Source organism: Phyllobates terribilis, unplaced genomic scaffold (genome assembly GCF_046119375.1).
Source record: "Phyllobates terribilis strain yellow unplaced genomic scaffold, ASM4611937v1 Scaffold_10__3_contigs__length_209671492, whole genome shotgun sequence".
In the NCBI taxonomy this organism is placed as follows: domain Eukaryota; kingdom Metazoa; phylum Chordata; class Amphibia; order Anura; family Dendrobatidae; genus Phyllobates; species Phyllobates terribilis.
In genome coordinates, this window is record NW_027362770.1 from 189971454 (window position 1) to 189985684 (window position 14231).

The window sequence follows — 14231 nt, forward strand, 5'->3', positions numbered from 1 at the left end:
AATACTGCCCCCTATGTACAAGAATATGACTACTATAATACTCGCTGCTGTGTACAAGAATATAACTCCTATAATACTGCCCCCTATGTACAAGAATATAACTACTATAATACTGCCCCCTATGTACAAGAATATAACTACTATAATACTGCCCTATGTACAAGAATATAACTACTATAATACTGCTCCCTATGTACAAGAATATAACTACTATAATACTGCTCCCTATGTACAAGAATATAACTACTATAATACTGCTCCTATGTACAAGAATATAACTACTATAATACTGCTCCCTATGTACAAGAATATAACTACTATAATACTGCTCCCTATGTACAAGAATATAACTACTATAATACTGCTCCTATGTACAAGAATATAACTACTATAATACTGCCTCCTATGTACAAGAATATAACTACTATAATACTGCCCCCTATGTACAAGAATATAACTACTATAATACTGCCCCTATGTACAAGAATATAACTACTATAATACTGCTCCCTATGTACAAGAATATAACTACTATAATACTGCTCCTATGTACAAGAATATAACTACTATAATACTGCCTCCTATGTACAAGAATATAACTACTATAATACTGCCTCCTATGTACAAGAATATAACTACTATAATACTGCCCCTATGTACAAGAATATAACTACTATAATACTGCTCCCTATGTACAAGAATATAACTACTATAATACTGCTCCTATGTACAAGAATATAACTACTATAATACTGCCTCCTATGTACAAGAATATAACTACTATAATACTGCTCCTATGTACAAGAATATAACTACTATAATACTGCCCCCTACGTATAAGGATATTTGACCTGGTATAGTGACACGCTTGCATTCTGCTGTCTCCGTAGATAAACTTTGTGATCTCAGTAAATATGTTCTCAAGGTTTAATTTAAACATTGCAGATCTGTAAAAATGTGAGCAATGTTGCTGTGCCGGGTTTCTGTATAAAATGCTGTGTGCACCTGTTCATTGCTGGAGGTGGCGGTATCTTTGCTGTCTGTATGGGTTGTGGCCATATATATGACATTTTGCAGTATATCATGTTACTCCATGCCCTGTATTACCGCACAGTAAGATTACCTGTGTCTCCGGTGCAGATCGGCTCCTCATCCACTAATCTTCTAAGAGGGGGAAGAATTTCAGGATTAAATGTTCACAATAGACAGTAAAAACGAATTGTGTCTCATGGCAACTAAACATTATACACAGCGGTGCGACACAATCTACCCGAGAGGGTGAAGCTATACAAATTAATATGGTAGAAGTACGAAAAGTGAGGAAACGTCAGGAGATGAGCGACCAACGAGACAGATTACATTTACTAGATGATGTGGCCACAATATTTTCAAAATTCGGGGTGTTCCTGGTATATGGCAGGTCTTGTTGGGTATTTCCGGAATATAGCAGGTCCTGTGGGGTGTTCCAGATATACAGCAGGTCTTGTGGGGTGTCCCCAGTATATGGCAGGTCTTGTGGGGTGTCCCCAGTATATGGCAGGTCTTGTGGATTCTTCTCAGTATGGTGGTTCCCTGAAAGCATCAGGCCTTTTGGGGTGTTCCCTCTATATATCAGGTCTTGGGGGGTTTCTTATATATGTCAAGTTTTTCAGGTTTTTCCCAGTATACATTTCTTGTGGGGTGTTCCCAGCATATGATGGGTCTTGTGGGGTGTTCCCAGTATACTGCAGGTCCTGTGGGATGTCCCCAGTATATGGCAAGTCTTGGGGGGTGTTTCCGGTATATATCAGGTCTTTTAGGGTGTTCATGATTTATGTCAAGTCTTATGTGGTGTTTCCAGTATTCAGCATGTCTTGTATAGTGTTCCTGGTATACAGCATGTCTTGTAGGGGGCTCCCGGTATATATCAGGTCTTGGAGGGTGTTCATGATATATGTCAAGTCTTGTGTGGTGTTCCCGGTATTCAGCATCTCTTTTGGGGTGGTCCCAGTATACAGCAGGTCTTGTGGGGTGTTCCCAGTCTATGTTGAGTCTGGTGTGGTGTTCCCGAAATATGGCGGGTCTTGTGTGGTGGTCCCGGTATACATCAGGTCTTGTGGGGTGCTCCCGATATACGTCAGGTCTTGTGGAATGTTCCCGATTATACGGCATTACTTGTGGGGTGTTCCCGGTATACAGCAGGTTTTGTGGGGTGTTCCCAGTCTGTTGAGTCTGGTGTGGTGTTCTCGGTATATGGCGGGTCTTGCGGGTGTTCCCGGTATACGTCAGGTCTTGTGGGGTGTTCCCGATATACGGCAGGTCTTGTGGGGTATTCCCGGCATACCGCAGGTCTTGTGGGGTGTTCCCAGTCTATGTTGAGTCTGGTGTGGTGTTCTCGGTATATGGCGTGTCTTGTGTAGTGGTCCCGGTATACAGCAGGTCTTGTGGGGTGTTCCCGGTATACGGCAGGTCTTGTGGGTTGTTCCCAGTATACAGCAGGTCTTGTGGTGTGTTCCCGGTATACAGCAGGTCTTGTGGGGTGTTCCCAGTCTATGTTGAGTCTGGTGTGGTGTTCTCGGTATATGGCAGGTCTTGTGTGGTGTTCCCGGTATTCGGCAGGTCTTGTGGGGTGATCCCGGTATACGGCAGGTCTTGTGGGGTGATCCCGGTATACAGCAGGTCTTGTGGGGTGTTCCCGGTACATGGCAGGTCTTGTGGGGTGATCCCGGTATACGGCAGGTCTTATGGGGTGTTCCCGGTATATGGCAGGTCTTGTGGGGTGTTCCCGGTATACGGCAGGTCTTGTGGGGTGTTCCCGGTATACAGCAGGTCTTGTGGGGTGATCCCGGTATACGGCAGGTCTTGTGGGGTGATCCCGGTATACAGCAGGTCTTGTGGGGTGATCCCGGTACATGGCAGGTCTTGTGGGGTGTTCCCGGTATACGGCAGGTCTTGTGGGGTGTTCCCGGTATACGGCAGGTCTTGTGGGGTGTTCCCGCTATACGGCAGGTCTTGTGGGGTGTTCCCGGTATACAGCAGGTCTTGTGGGGTGTTCCCGGTATACGGCGGGTCTTGTTGGGCATTGATCACTTGTCTACAAATGCCACAGGACTTCTGAAGTCTTGTGGACTCTATTCTTATCATTCCTCCATATATCACGGCAGGTTGACTTCTCTGGTTCCGGACGCAGGTTATGTACACAGGACGGAGATTCTGCCAGAATGTGTGAAATGTCTGCTGTTTACCTCCTGTATACATACACGTCTGCACAAATCCTCGCAGATAACAATCGCGGTACGCCCTGATATATGCCCTCTTGTGACTTTGTCCTATTTCTGTCTATTTTTTTCTTATTTGATTCACGTGCTTCTTAAAGGGACGCGTCCATCAGAACCGATCATTTTACCGGCAAAGATCTTAAGGATTTATCATCCCGTTAACGTCGGGAAGATTTCATGGAATAAAATATATATATATTTTTTAATTTTATTTTTCAGGAACAATTCACCGCTCCGTCAACATCCCCGATCAGGTGATTTACAGCACGACCCAGAGGCCACCGAGGGAGACCGTGAAATCTCCGACCAAGTATGATAGTATGAAGGTAAGAGAACGGCAGAGACGAAGAGCAAAGTCTCTTCTTCTACTCCTGAAACAAGAATTAGCCCCTTTTCTCGTCTTCCAAAATGTGAAAAACTTAATTTAATCTGTTATTTCTGGGCTGAGTTTGATCATACGAAGTAGTAGGCCTGAAGCCTGAGGCTGCACTACTGAGAGAGTCTGTTATCATGGAGACATAAGGCTAGAAAACACCAGATACAACAGTGTTGCCTCACATATAGATGTACATATCGATGTAGATGGTGATTAATATCCTTCTCAACCTCCTCCGTGGAGACTGACACCTGAGACGATCTCCAGACAATGTTCTCGCTCATCAGTCCCTTGTTCAGTGGCCCCTGAAGAATTAAAACAATCTTAAAGCCAGTGCCCCGGGGCCCCACCTCTGAACTCTGAATCATACACACCTACAACCATTATATGTACATACAGTATATATATATATATATATATGTTTACATACCAGGAGATATGGGCCCGAATCTCCCCGACATAGAGCAGAGGACCAACAATGTCCATCTGTACCCCGAGGGTCAATAATCATCCTGTACCCCGAGGGTCAATCATCATCCTGTACCCCGAGGGTCAATCATCATCCTGTACCCCGAGTGTCAGTGTCGTTATCCTGTACCCTTTATGTATGACTGATATCTGCATCTGAATTTTTGTGTTCTGTTCCTTTTACATTGTATTTTTCCTTCTCTTAACAGAACCATTCGTTGTTCCTACATGAGAACGGTTGGGGTAGTAATCACGTACACTATGGCCAGAGACAAGAAAATGGATGGGCCAGAACATATTCCTCCAATAGTCAATGGGGCATAGAGCAGGACGGGGGGCAGAGAAGACCCATTGGGAGGAAGGATATGTCTCCACACAGACAAGAGGCCTCAATGGCGGCCTACGAGCAGAGAAAAAACGCCACAATGGCCAGCATGAAATTTAGGGAGTCCAGGCCAAACAACATGTCCACCATACAGTACTCTCGATCTGAGTTTGGACAAGGAACTCGACCTCGACAAAGCAACGTCAAGAAATCCACCCAGTCCGACCAAGACTCAGTGTTCATAAATAGCGTTCCCACCAGTCCAGCCCGACCATACTACCAGTCGAGGAACAGCCAAAGTATGGATAACCTTCTAGAGAAGCGACATTACCAGACACAGGCTTCTGCAGGTCTCGTCGGCCAAGGGAGGTCCCAGGGAACATCCAACGCATATCAGACCAACGCGAGGTATATGACCTACCAGAAGGAGTATATCCAGTCACCCTCGGCAGCCAGCGGCATGGACATAGGTGGAAAGAGAGCTATGATGACAGCCGCAATGGCTGCGATGGCAACCGGTGGGAATATGACGCAAAACGATGGCAGACATGTGGACATAGCTGTAGGGTGAGTCAATGGTGATGAAAACACTTACTTTTCCTGAATTATCAGATACAGTCCCTGGAAAATTTGGGCCTGTCCCAGATCAAAGTAGTCGTGGTTTATATAAACCCCACCTACAGGGGGCCATGTTAGCGGCGTTCCTGGGTGGGACTAAGGGTGGGACTTAGCCCCTTCCGACGTGTTATGTACAAGTACATCACATATTGAGTGCGGGCTCAGGAGCCATATTATAGAGAAGACACCTCTCAACCAGAGCTACCTCCAATCGTTGCTGCTTAACCCCTTAAATGTCAATGTCAGTCTACGACAGTGATGTTTATGTCGTGCAATATCAGCTGCTCCCTCTATGGGTGAATATCAACATATCTGCAATGCAATGGTGGCTTACCATGGCTGCCATATTGGTACCCATGTAAAGCTAATCGGCAAGCTTAACATTTTCAATATATATAGCAATACTAAAGTACAAAAGTCTGAAAAATAACAATAAAAATGTATTGACAAGTTTAAAAAAATATAAAAAAAGGTAAAAAAAAAAATGAAATTTTAAATCACTCAACTTTTCCCAATTTAAAAGAGGAAATAAAAATACACATATTTGGCATCGCCGCATCTGTAAAAATCCGATCTATCAAAATCTTACATAAATTAACTCATAGTGTGATTACCGTAAAGCAAAAAAAAACAAAAAACGCCAGAATTGCTGTTTATTGGTCGAGGCATCAAATGCAATAAATGCATTAAAAAATTATCAAAATGTGCAAGAAATGCATGTATCAATGAAAACACAGGTCCATCGACTGAAAAATAAAAAAAAGGTTTCGGGGCCTTAGAAAATGGCGACACAAAACAAACATTCGGCTATGGCAGCAAAAAAAAAAAAAGTTATATATCTTGGAACAAGAAGGAAAAAAAATGTAAGAGCAAAAAGAAAAATCACCCAAGAGGGAAGAGGTTAAAATGTCCATTATTTTTATTATTATTATTATATGTCCCTTATGTGTGAATATGGTGGGCCATTGGCTCCATGTTTGCCCCCACTACTCTTCAGGCTTTGGTTAGGTTCCCTGTTACTAGGGTGGTCCTCGGTCCAACTGCTGTAGTTTCGTAATAGGTCACATTGATACCATTGATACCCCCTTCTCTGTGGGGCCAAAGTTGCCAAGTAGCAGTGATTCCCGTCTCGTAGGCCCAAGCTGTCCCTATATTACAAATGCCGGTCTCGTAGGTCCTTCCCGTCGGCATATTATAAATGCCGGTCTCGTAGGTCCTTCCCGTCGGCGTATTACAAATGCCAGTCTTGTAGGTCCTACCCGTCGGCGTATTACAAATGCTGGTCTCGTAGGTCCTTCCCGTTGGCTTATTACAAATGCCGGTCTCGTAGGTCCTACCCGTCGGCATATTATTAATGCCGGTCTCGTAGGTCCTTCCCGTCGGCATATTATAAATGTCGGTCTCGTAGGTCCTACCCGTCGGCTTATTATAAATGCTGGTCTCGTAGGTCCTTCCCGTCGGCATATTATAAATGTCGGTCTCGTAGGTCCTACCCGTCGGCTTATTATAAATGCTGGTCTCGTAGGTCCTTCCCGTCGGCATATTTTAAATGTCGGTCTCGTAGGTCCTACCCGTTGGCGTATTATAAATGCTGGTCTCGTAGGTCCTTCCCGTCGGCATATTTTAAATGTCGGTCTCGTAGGTCCTACCCGTTGGCGTATTATAAAGGCTGGTCTCGTAGGTCCTTCCCGTCGGCATATTTTAAATGTCGGTCTCGTAGGTCCTACCCGTCGGCTTATTATAAATGCTGGTCTCGTAGGTCCTACCCGTTGGCGTATTACAAATGCCGGTCTCATAGGTCCTGCGCCACCATATCATATTGCATTGCCAAGCTACTTTACCTAATCTCTACTGCCAGCGCGGAGGCAGTGCACCCAGTCTGTCATGTCTGACAGTCTTGTTGCTAAGGACACACTGCCTAGCAACCACAATCTTTCTAGTCAGGCCTGTCTTAGTTTACTCAGACATCCCTGGATTTTTACCTTTAGGTTGTGTCCAAGTAATAAAATGATACCCTACACTGCCTAATGTAGGGTCTGGGTGAGACTCAGGATGGACTAGTTGTTTAGCCCTAACGACAGCTTTCTACAGTCGGAGTCCCTGTTTAGTCATGATGTCGTTGTGTGTGGTTTCAGCTCTGCCCCGGTGGTGTCGGAGATGCCGATGACTCTAGAGAGAGCTGTCGGTCTGTTGCAGGCTGAAGGCAGCTCCGCGAGCTCACTGACAGCGGCGGCTAGCTACATACAACATGAATGTTTCCAGAAAGCAGAGTCCAGGAAAAAGGTGGGTAACCTATGACGGTGGGTGGTCTCCTAAAGAATCACAAGCAGATAGCAGGGGTCAGAAATAGAGGAAGAGACGAGAAATAGGGATGATAGAGAGATCAGATAGAAGGATTGAGAAAGAGAAACAAAATAGAGAGACGGGATGGAGAGAGATAAAATGGAGAGACGAGATGGAGAGACATAAAATGGAGAGACGAGATGGAGAGACATAAAATGGAGAGACGAGATGGAGAGACATAAAATGGAGAGACGAGATGGAGAGACATAAAATGGAGAGACGAGATGGAGAGACATAAAATGGAGAGACGAGATGGAGAGAGATAAAATGGAGAGACGAGATGGAGAGACATAAAATGGAGAGACGAGATGGAGAGACATAAAATGGAGAGACGAGATGGAGAGACATAAAATGGAGAGACGAGATGGAGAGACATAAAATGGAGAGACGAGATGGAGAGACATAAAATGGAGAGACGAGATGGAGAGACATAAAATGGAGAGACGAGATGGAGAGACATAAAATGGAGAGACGAGATGGAGAGACATAAAATGGAGAGACGAGATGGAGAGACATAAAATAGAGAGACGAGATGGAGAGACATAAAATGGAGAGACGAGATGGAGAGAGATAAAATGGAGAGACGAGATGGAGAGACATAAAATAGAGAAACAAGAGGGATAGATATAAAATAGAGAGACAAGATGGAGAGATATAAAATAAGGAGGCAAGAAAGAGAGATGTAAAATAGAGAGACTAGATGGAGGGACATAAAATAGAGAGACAAGAGGAATAGATATAAAACAGAGAGACAAGATGGAGATACATAAAATAGAGAGACAAGAGGTAGAGATATAAAATAGGGAGACGAGGTGGAGAGACATAAAATAGAGAGACGGGATGGAGAGACATAAAATAGAGAGACAAGAGGGAGAGACTTAAAATAAAGAGACGGGATGGAGAGACATAGAATGGAGAGACCAGATGGAGAGGCATCAAATAGAGAGACAAGATGGAGATACATAAAATAGAGAGACGAGATGGAGAGACAAAATAGAGAGATGAGATGGAGAGAGATAAAATGGAGAGACAAGATGGAGAGACATAAAATGGAGAGACAAGATGAATAGACATAAAATGGAGAGACATAAAATGGAGAGACAAGATGGAGAGAGATAAAATAGAGAGACAAGAGGGAGAGACTTAAAATAGAGAGACGGGATGGAGAGACGAGATGGAGAGGCATCAAATAGAGAGACAAGATGGAGAGACATAAAATAGAGAGACGAGATGGAGAGAGACAAGATGGAGAGACATAAAATGGAGAGACAAGATGGAGAGACATAAAATGGAGAGACAAGATGGAGAGAGATAAAATGGAGAGACAAGATGGAGAGAGATAAAATGGAGAGACGAGATGGAGAGAGATAAAATAGAGAGACGAGATGGAGAGAGACAAGATGGAGAGACATAAAATGGAGAGACAAGATGGAGAGACATAAAATGGAGAGACAAGATGGAGAGAGATAAAATGGAGAGACAAGATGGAGAGAGATAAAATGGAGAGACGAGATGGAGAGAGATAAAAATAGAGAGATTAGATGGAGAGAGATAAAATGGAGAGACAAGATGGAGAGACATAAAATGGAGAGAAGATGAAGAGACATAAAATGGAGAGACAAGATGGAGAGACATAAAATGGAGAGACAATATGGAGAGACATAAAATGGAGAGACAAGAGGGAGAGACTTAAAATAGAGAGACTGGATGGAGAGACCAGATGGAGAGGCATCAAACAGAGAGACAAGATGGAGAGACATAAAATAGAGAGACGAGATGGAGAGACAAAATAGAGAGACGAGATGGAGAGAGATAAAATGGAGAGACAAGATGGAGAGACATAAAATGGAGAGACAAGATGGAGAGACATAAAATGGAGAGACAAGATGGAGAGACATAAAATGAAGAGACAAGATGGAGAGACATAAAATGGAGAGACGAGATGGAGAGAGATAAAATGGAGAGACAAGATGGAGAGAGATAAAATGGAGAGACAAGAGGGATAGATATAAAATAGAGAGACGAGATAGAGAGACATAAAATAGAGAGACAAGAGGGAGAGACTTAAAATAGAGAGACTGGATGGAGAGACCAGATGGAGAGGCATCAAATAGAGAGACAAGATGGAGAGACATAAAATAGAGAGACAAGAGGGAGAGACTTAAAATAGAAAGACAGGATGGGGAGACATAGAATAGAGAAACAAGATTGGGAGACATAAAATAGAGAGACGGTAATGAGATACATAAAATAGAGAGGAGATGGAGAGGCATAAAATAGAGAGAAGAGATGAAGAGATAACATAGCGAGATGGAGAGACAAAGTAGAGAGACAAGATGGAGAGACATACTGTAGAATAGAGAGGCGCAATGGATAGACAGAATAGAGAAATGAGATGTAGAGAAATAAAATAGAAAAAAGGGGAAGACATAAAATGGAGAGCAAGATAAAGAGAGATGAGAGGGAAATTAGACATAGGAGAGAGATGCGATAGAGAGATATTTAATAGAGAGTTTAGAAAAGAGGCAGAGATTAAATAGAGACAAGATATTGAGGAGAAGGATAGAATAGAGATGTGAGAGTTAAGACAGAGGCGAAATAGAGATAAGATAAAAGATGATAGAGATGAAATGAGAGAAGATGAGATCTAAGATAGGGATGAGAATGATGAGACAGAGGCGAAATAGTCAAGATATAAGAAATATGAGAGAAACAAGATAGAGAGATGAGAGAAATAGAGAAGAGAGACCTCGTAGACAACAGAGTGATAAAATATAGTGAAACGAGAGCATTAGATATGAGAACAATGAGATAAGAGAGACACAATAGAGACGGAATAGAGAGAAACAAAGGTATATGAGATACAAGAAAGAGATGAGCTACACAAAGATGAAATATGAAAGAGAGCGATGAGAGACAAATGAGCTATAAGAGGGAGATATGAGAGAAATGAGATGTTAAAGAGGTGAAAGAAAAGACTTCAAGTAGAAAGACAAAGTAGAGAGATGAGAGAGCAACCATACAAGATAAGGAGAATAGAGAGAGATAAGAAAGACAGAGCAATGAGTTATGGAGAGATGAAATAGAAATGAGCCATCAGAGAGCGATGCGAGAGAGGAGATAGAGAGTGAATTGAGAAATGAGGTATGAGAGGGAGATGCGAGAGAGTTAAGATGGAGAAACAACATAGAGAGACCAGAGAGAAACAAGACAGAGAGAACGATGAGTTATGGAGAGATGAAATAGAAATGAGCCATCAGAGAGCGATGCGAGAGAGGAGATAGCGGGCGAAGAGAGATAAGTTAGTTTTGAGAGGGAGATGTGAGAGAGATGATATAAAACAAGTGAAAGAAGAGAGAGGAATGAGATAGAAAAACAAAATAAAGATAGATGAGATGGAGAAACAATATAGAGAGACCAGAGAGAAATAAAACTTAGAGACAGTGATGAGTTATGGAGAGATGAAATAGAAATGAGCCATTAGAGAGCGATGTGAGAGAGGAGATACAGAGTGAAGAGAGAAAAATGTGGTATAATAGGGAGATGTGAGAGAGATGAGATGGAAGAACAATATTGAGAGACCAGAGAGAAACAAGACAGAGAGAGCGATGAGTTATGGAGAGATGAAATAGAAATGAGCCATCAGAGAGCGATGCGAGAGAGGAGATAGAGAGTGAAGAGAGAGAAACGAGGAACGAGAGTGAGATGTGAGAGAGATGAGATGGAAGAACAATATCGAGAGACCAGAGAGAAACAAGACTGAGAGAGAGCGATGAGTTATGGAGAGATGAAATAGAAATGAGCCATCAGAGAGCGATGCGAGAGAGGAGATAGAGAGTGAAGAGAGAGAAACGAGAGTGAGATGTGAGAGAGATGAGATGGAAGAACAATATCGAGAGACCAGAGAGAAACAAGACTGAGAGAGAGCGATGAGTTATGGAGAGATGAAATAGAAATGAGCCATCAGAGAGCGATGCGAGAACGGAGATAGAAAAGAGGTAGGGGAAAAGAGAGAAATGAGAGAGGGATATGATAGAGAAGGAGATATGAGATGTCTCGATAGACAGATGTCCGTCCTCTCTCTTCTGTATTTCTGTATTCCTGGGCTCCACATGAGGCCAGGGATTTAGTTTGATAGGACGGCAGGAATTTCACACAAGGGCTCTGTCTCTAGGCGGGGGGCACGGGATTATCTGGTTAGAGAGCCGCCTATAATCCCTTTTGGAATTCAGGACATAATTATAAAACTCGGTACAGAGGAGCGGCTCGGCCGGGGAGTCTACGAGTTTGGAGGGGTCTACATGTATTTTCCATGGTAGGGACTTTTAGACTGCAGCCCGATGTGTTTATGCAGCGCGTGTCCCTTATATCACATGTTGTTAATGGCCTGTGTGTTTGACATTTTAAAGGGGAGCAGTCACCGGCTGCTGAAATGTCATTTCAGAGCTCAATAACTTCATTAAAGGAGCTCCCAGGTTTCTAATCCTTATTTTTAGTGTTTTAGGGTCCTCATCAAAGCTAAGAGAAGCCCCAAGGAGCTTCTCTCTCTGGAGGACCCAGCGTGTTTGGCAGACATGCCATTGAGTTTAATGAGAAACAGTGTAATACTTCATTTGACCTCTGGTAGTGCTGCAGAGAAACTTGCTACCAGATTCCTGGTCAGTTTATAGCCGATCACTAGTGATCACCAAAATCACAAAAGCTTATTAGACGACCCCTTTGTTATTTGAGATTGTTGGGGATTGCAGTTCTTAAATATCAGCTAGGCAGCTAAGGTAACTCTTAAAGGGGCAGTTTAATTCAGAATATCTTTTGTAAAATGCGTTAGGAGAGAATTTTCTGATACTTGACCATGTCAGAAGCCCCCTCATTACTCGGGTACATTTTACAATTTTGTCCATGGCAGGTGTACAGTCTGCAAGCGATTCCCAAGCTGATTAAGCTTCTGACCAACAGTAATGAGGAAGTTCAGCGAGCTGCCTGCGCCGCGCTGCGCAACCTGGTGTACGAGGACAACGACAACAAGCTGGAGGTGTGCGAGCAGCGAGCCATGCCCATTCTGCTGAACCTACTGAAGGAGAGCCACGACCTGGAGATAAAGAAGCAGATTACAGGTGAGCAGAGTGCAGGCTCCTGGGTCACAACTTTCTCTAGGGGTCAAGAACAATTGTAGGGGATCAAAAACCCCAACCTTCCTGTTATCATAGCGGGAGAAAAACAGAGAATAACTCTGAAGTAAGACAAATAATAGCGCTGCACAGAACAGAAGTGACAGTGTGATGCAATGATTAAGTAACACCACTGTATTGTGTATAGGGAGCTCCCCCTAGTGGTGGCTGCAGACAGGATCTTATCATGTATCATTTTATACAAGGAACTCCCCCTAGTGGTGGTTGCAGACAGAATATTATCATGTATCTCTGTATACAGGGAGCTCCCCCTAGTGGTGTCTGCAGACAGGATTTTATCATGTATCTCTGTATACAGGGAGCTCCCCCTAGTGGTGGCTGCAGACAGGATCTTATCATGTATCTCTGTATACAAGGAGCTCCCCCTAGACATGACTGCAGACAGGATCTTATCATGTATCTCTGTATACAGGGAGCTCCCCCTAGTGGTGACTGCAGACAGGATCTTATCATGTATCTCTGTATACAGGGAGCTCCCCCTAGTGGTGGCTGCAGACAGGATCTTATCATGTATCTCAGTATACAGAGGCGCTCCCCCTAGTGGTGGCTGCAGACAGGATCTCATCATGTATCTCTGTATACATGGAGCTCCCCCTAGTGGTGACTGGAGACAGGATCTTATCATGTATCTCTGTATACAGGGAGTTCCCCCTAGTGGTGACTGCAGACAGGATCTTATCATGTATCTCTGTATACAGGGAGCTCCCCCTAGTGGTGGCTGCAGACAGGATCTTATCTTGTATCTCTGTATACAGGGAGCTCCCCCTAGTGGTGGCTGCAGACAGGATCTCATCATGTATCTCTGTATACATGGAGCTCCCCCTAGTGGTGACTGGAGACAGGATCTTATCATGTATCTCTGTATACAGGGAGCTCCCCCTAGTGGTGGCTGCAGACAGAAACTATTACATGTTACTATATCAATGCATAGAATTTGGAGCTGAACAGTTAAGCAAGCTGAAGATGAAATGATTTCTAAAAGGCCTAAAGTTATAGATGACACATTTCCTTTGTACTTTAGGCAAAAAAATATATATAGTCATATTTTACATTTTAAAAATCACAAAAAGGAAAATGGGCCGATGCAAAAGCTTGGGCACTCTTTTGAAAGTATCACAGCTTCTAAAGACTTTTTGTAGCCAAACAATAGTTTTTAAATTCTTGTTTGAGGGATTTTCCTCTGTTCTTCCTTGGAAAATTCTTCCAGTTCTGTGAGATTCCTGGGGCGTCTTGCTTGCTCTGCTATTTTGAGGTCTAGACACAGATTTTCAATGATTTTCATATCAGTGGACTGTGAGGGCCATTGTAAAACCTTCAGCTTGCGCCTTTTGAGGTCATCTATTGTGGATTTTGACGTGTGTTTAGGATCATTATTATCCATTTGTAGAAGCCATCAGCTTTTTTACAGATAGTGTTATGTTTGCATCAAGAGTTTGTTGAAATTTCATTGAATCCATTCTTCCCTCTACCCGTGAAATGTTCCCCGTGCCATTGGCTGCAACACAACCCGAAAGCATGATTGATCCACCACCATGCTTAATGGTTGGCGAGATGTTCTCTTCATGAAATTGTGCGCCCTTTTTTCTCCACACATACCTTTGCTTATTGTGGCCAGAGTTCTAGTTTACCTCATCAGTCCACAGGACTTGTTTCCA

The 14231-nt window shown here is 43.3% G+C and overlaps 1 protein-coding gene across 1 annotated transcript in view; it reads left to right on the forward strand.

Annotated features, from left to right (window-relative positions):
* The window catches only part of PKP2 (plakophilin 2), a 74547-nt gene that overhangs the window by 31660 nt on the left and 28656 nt on the right, over positions 1-14231 (forward strand). Inside the window, exons 2-5 of the mRNA XM_073650378.1 lie at positions 3477-3583; positions 4311-4993; positions 7180-7327; positions 12294-12501. Coding sequence (XP_073506479.1) covers positions 3477-3583; positions 4311-4993; positions 7180-7327; positions 12294-12501 — 1146 coding nt within the window. The remainder of the gene's footprint in view (positions 1-3476; positions 3584-4310; positions 4994-7179; positions 7328-12293; positions 12502-14231) is intronic.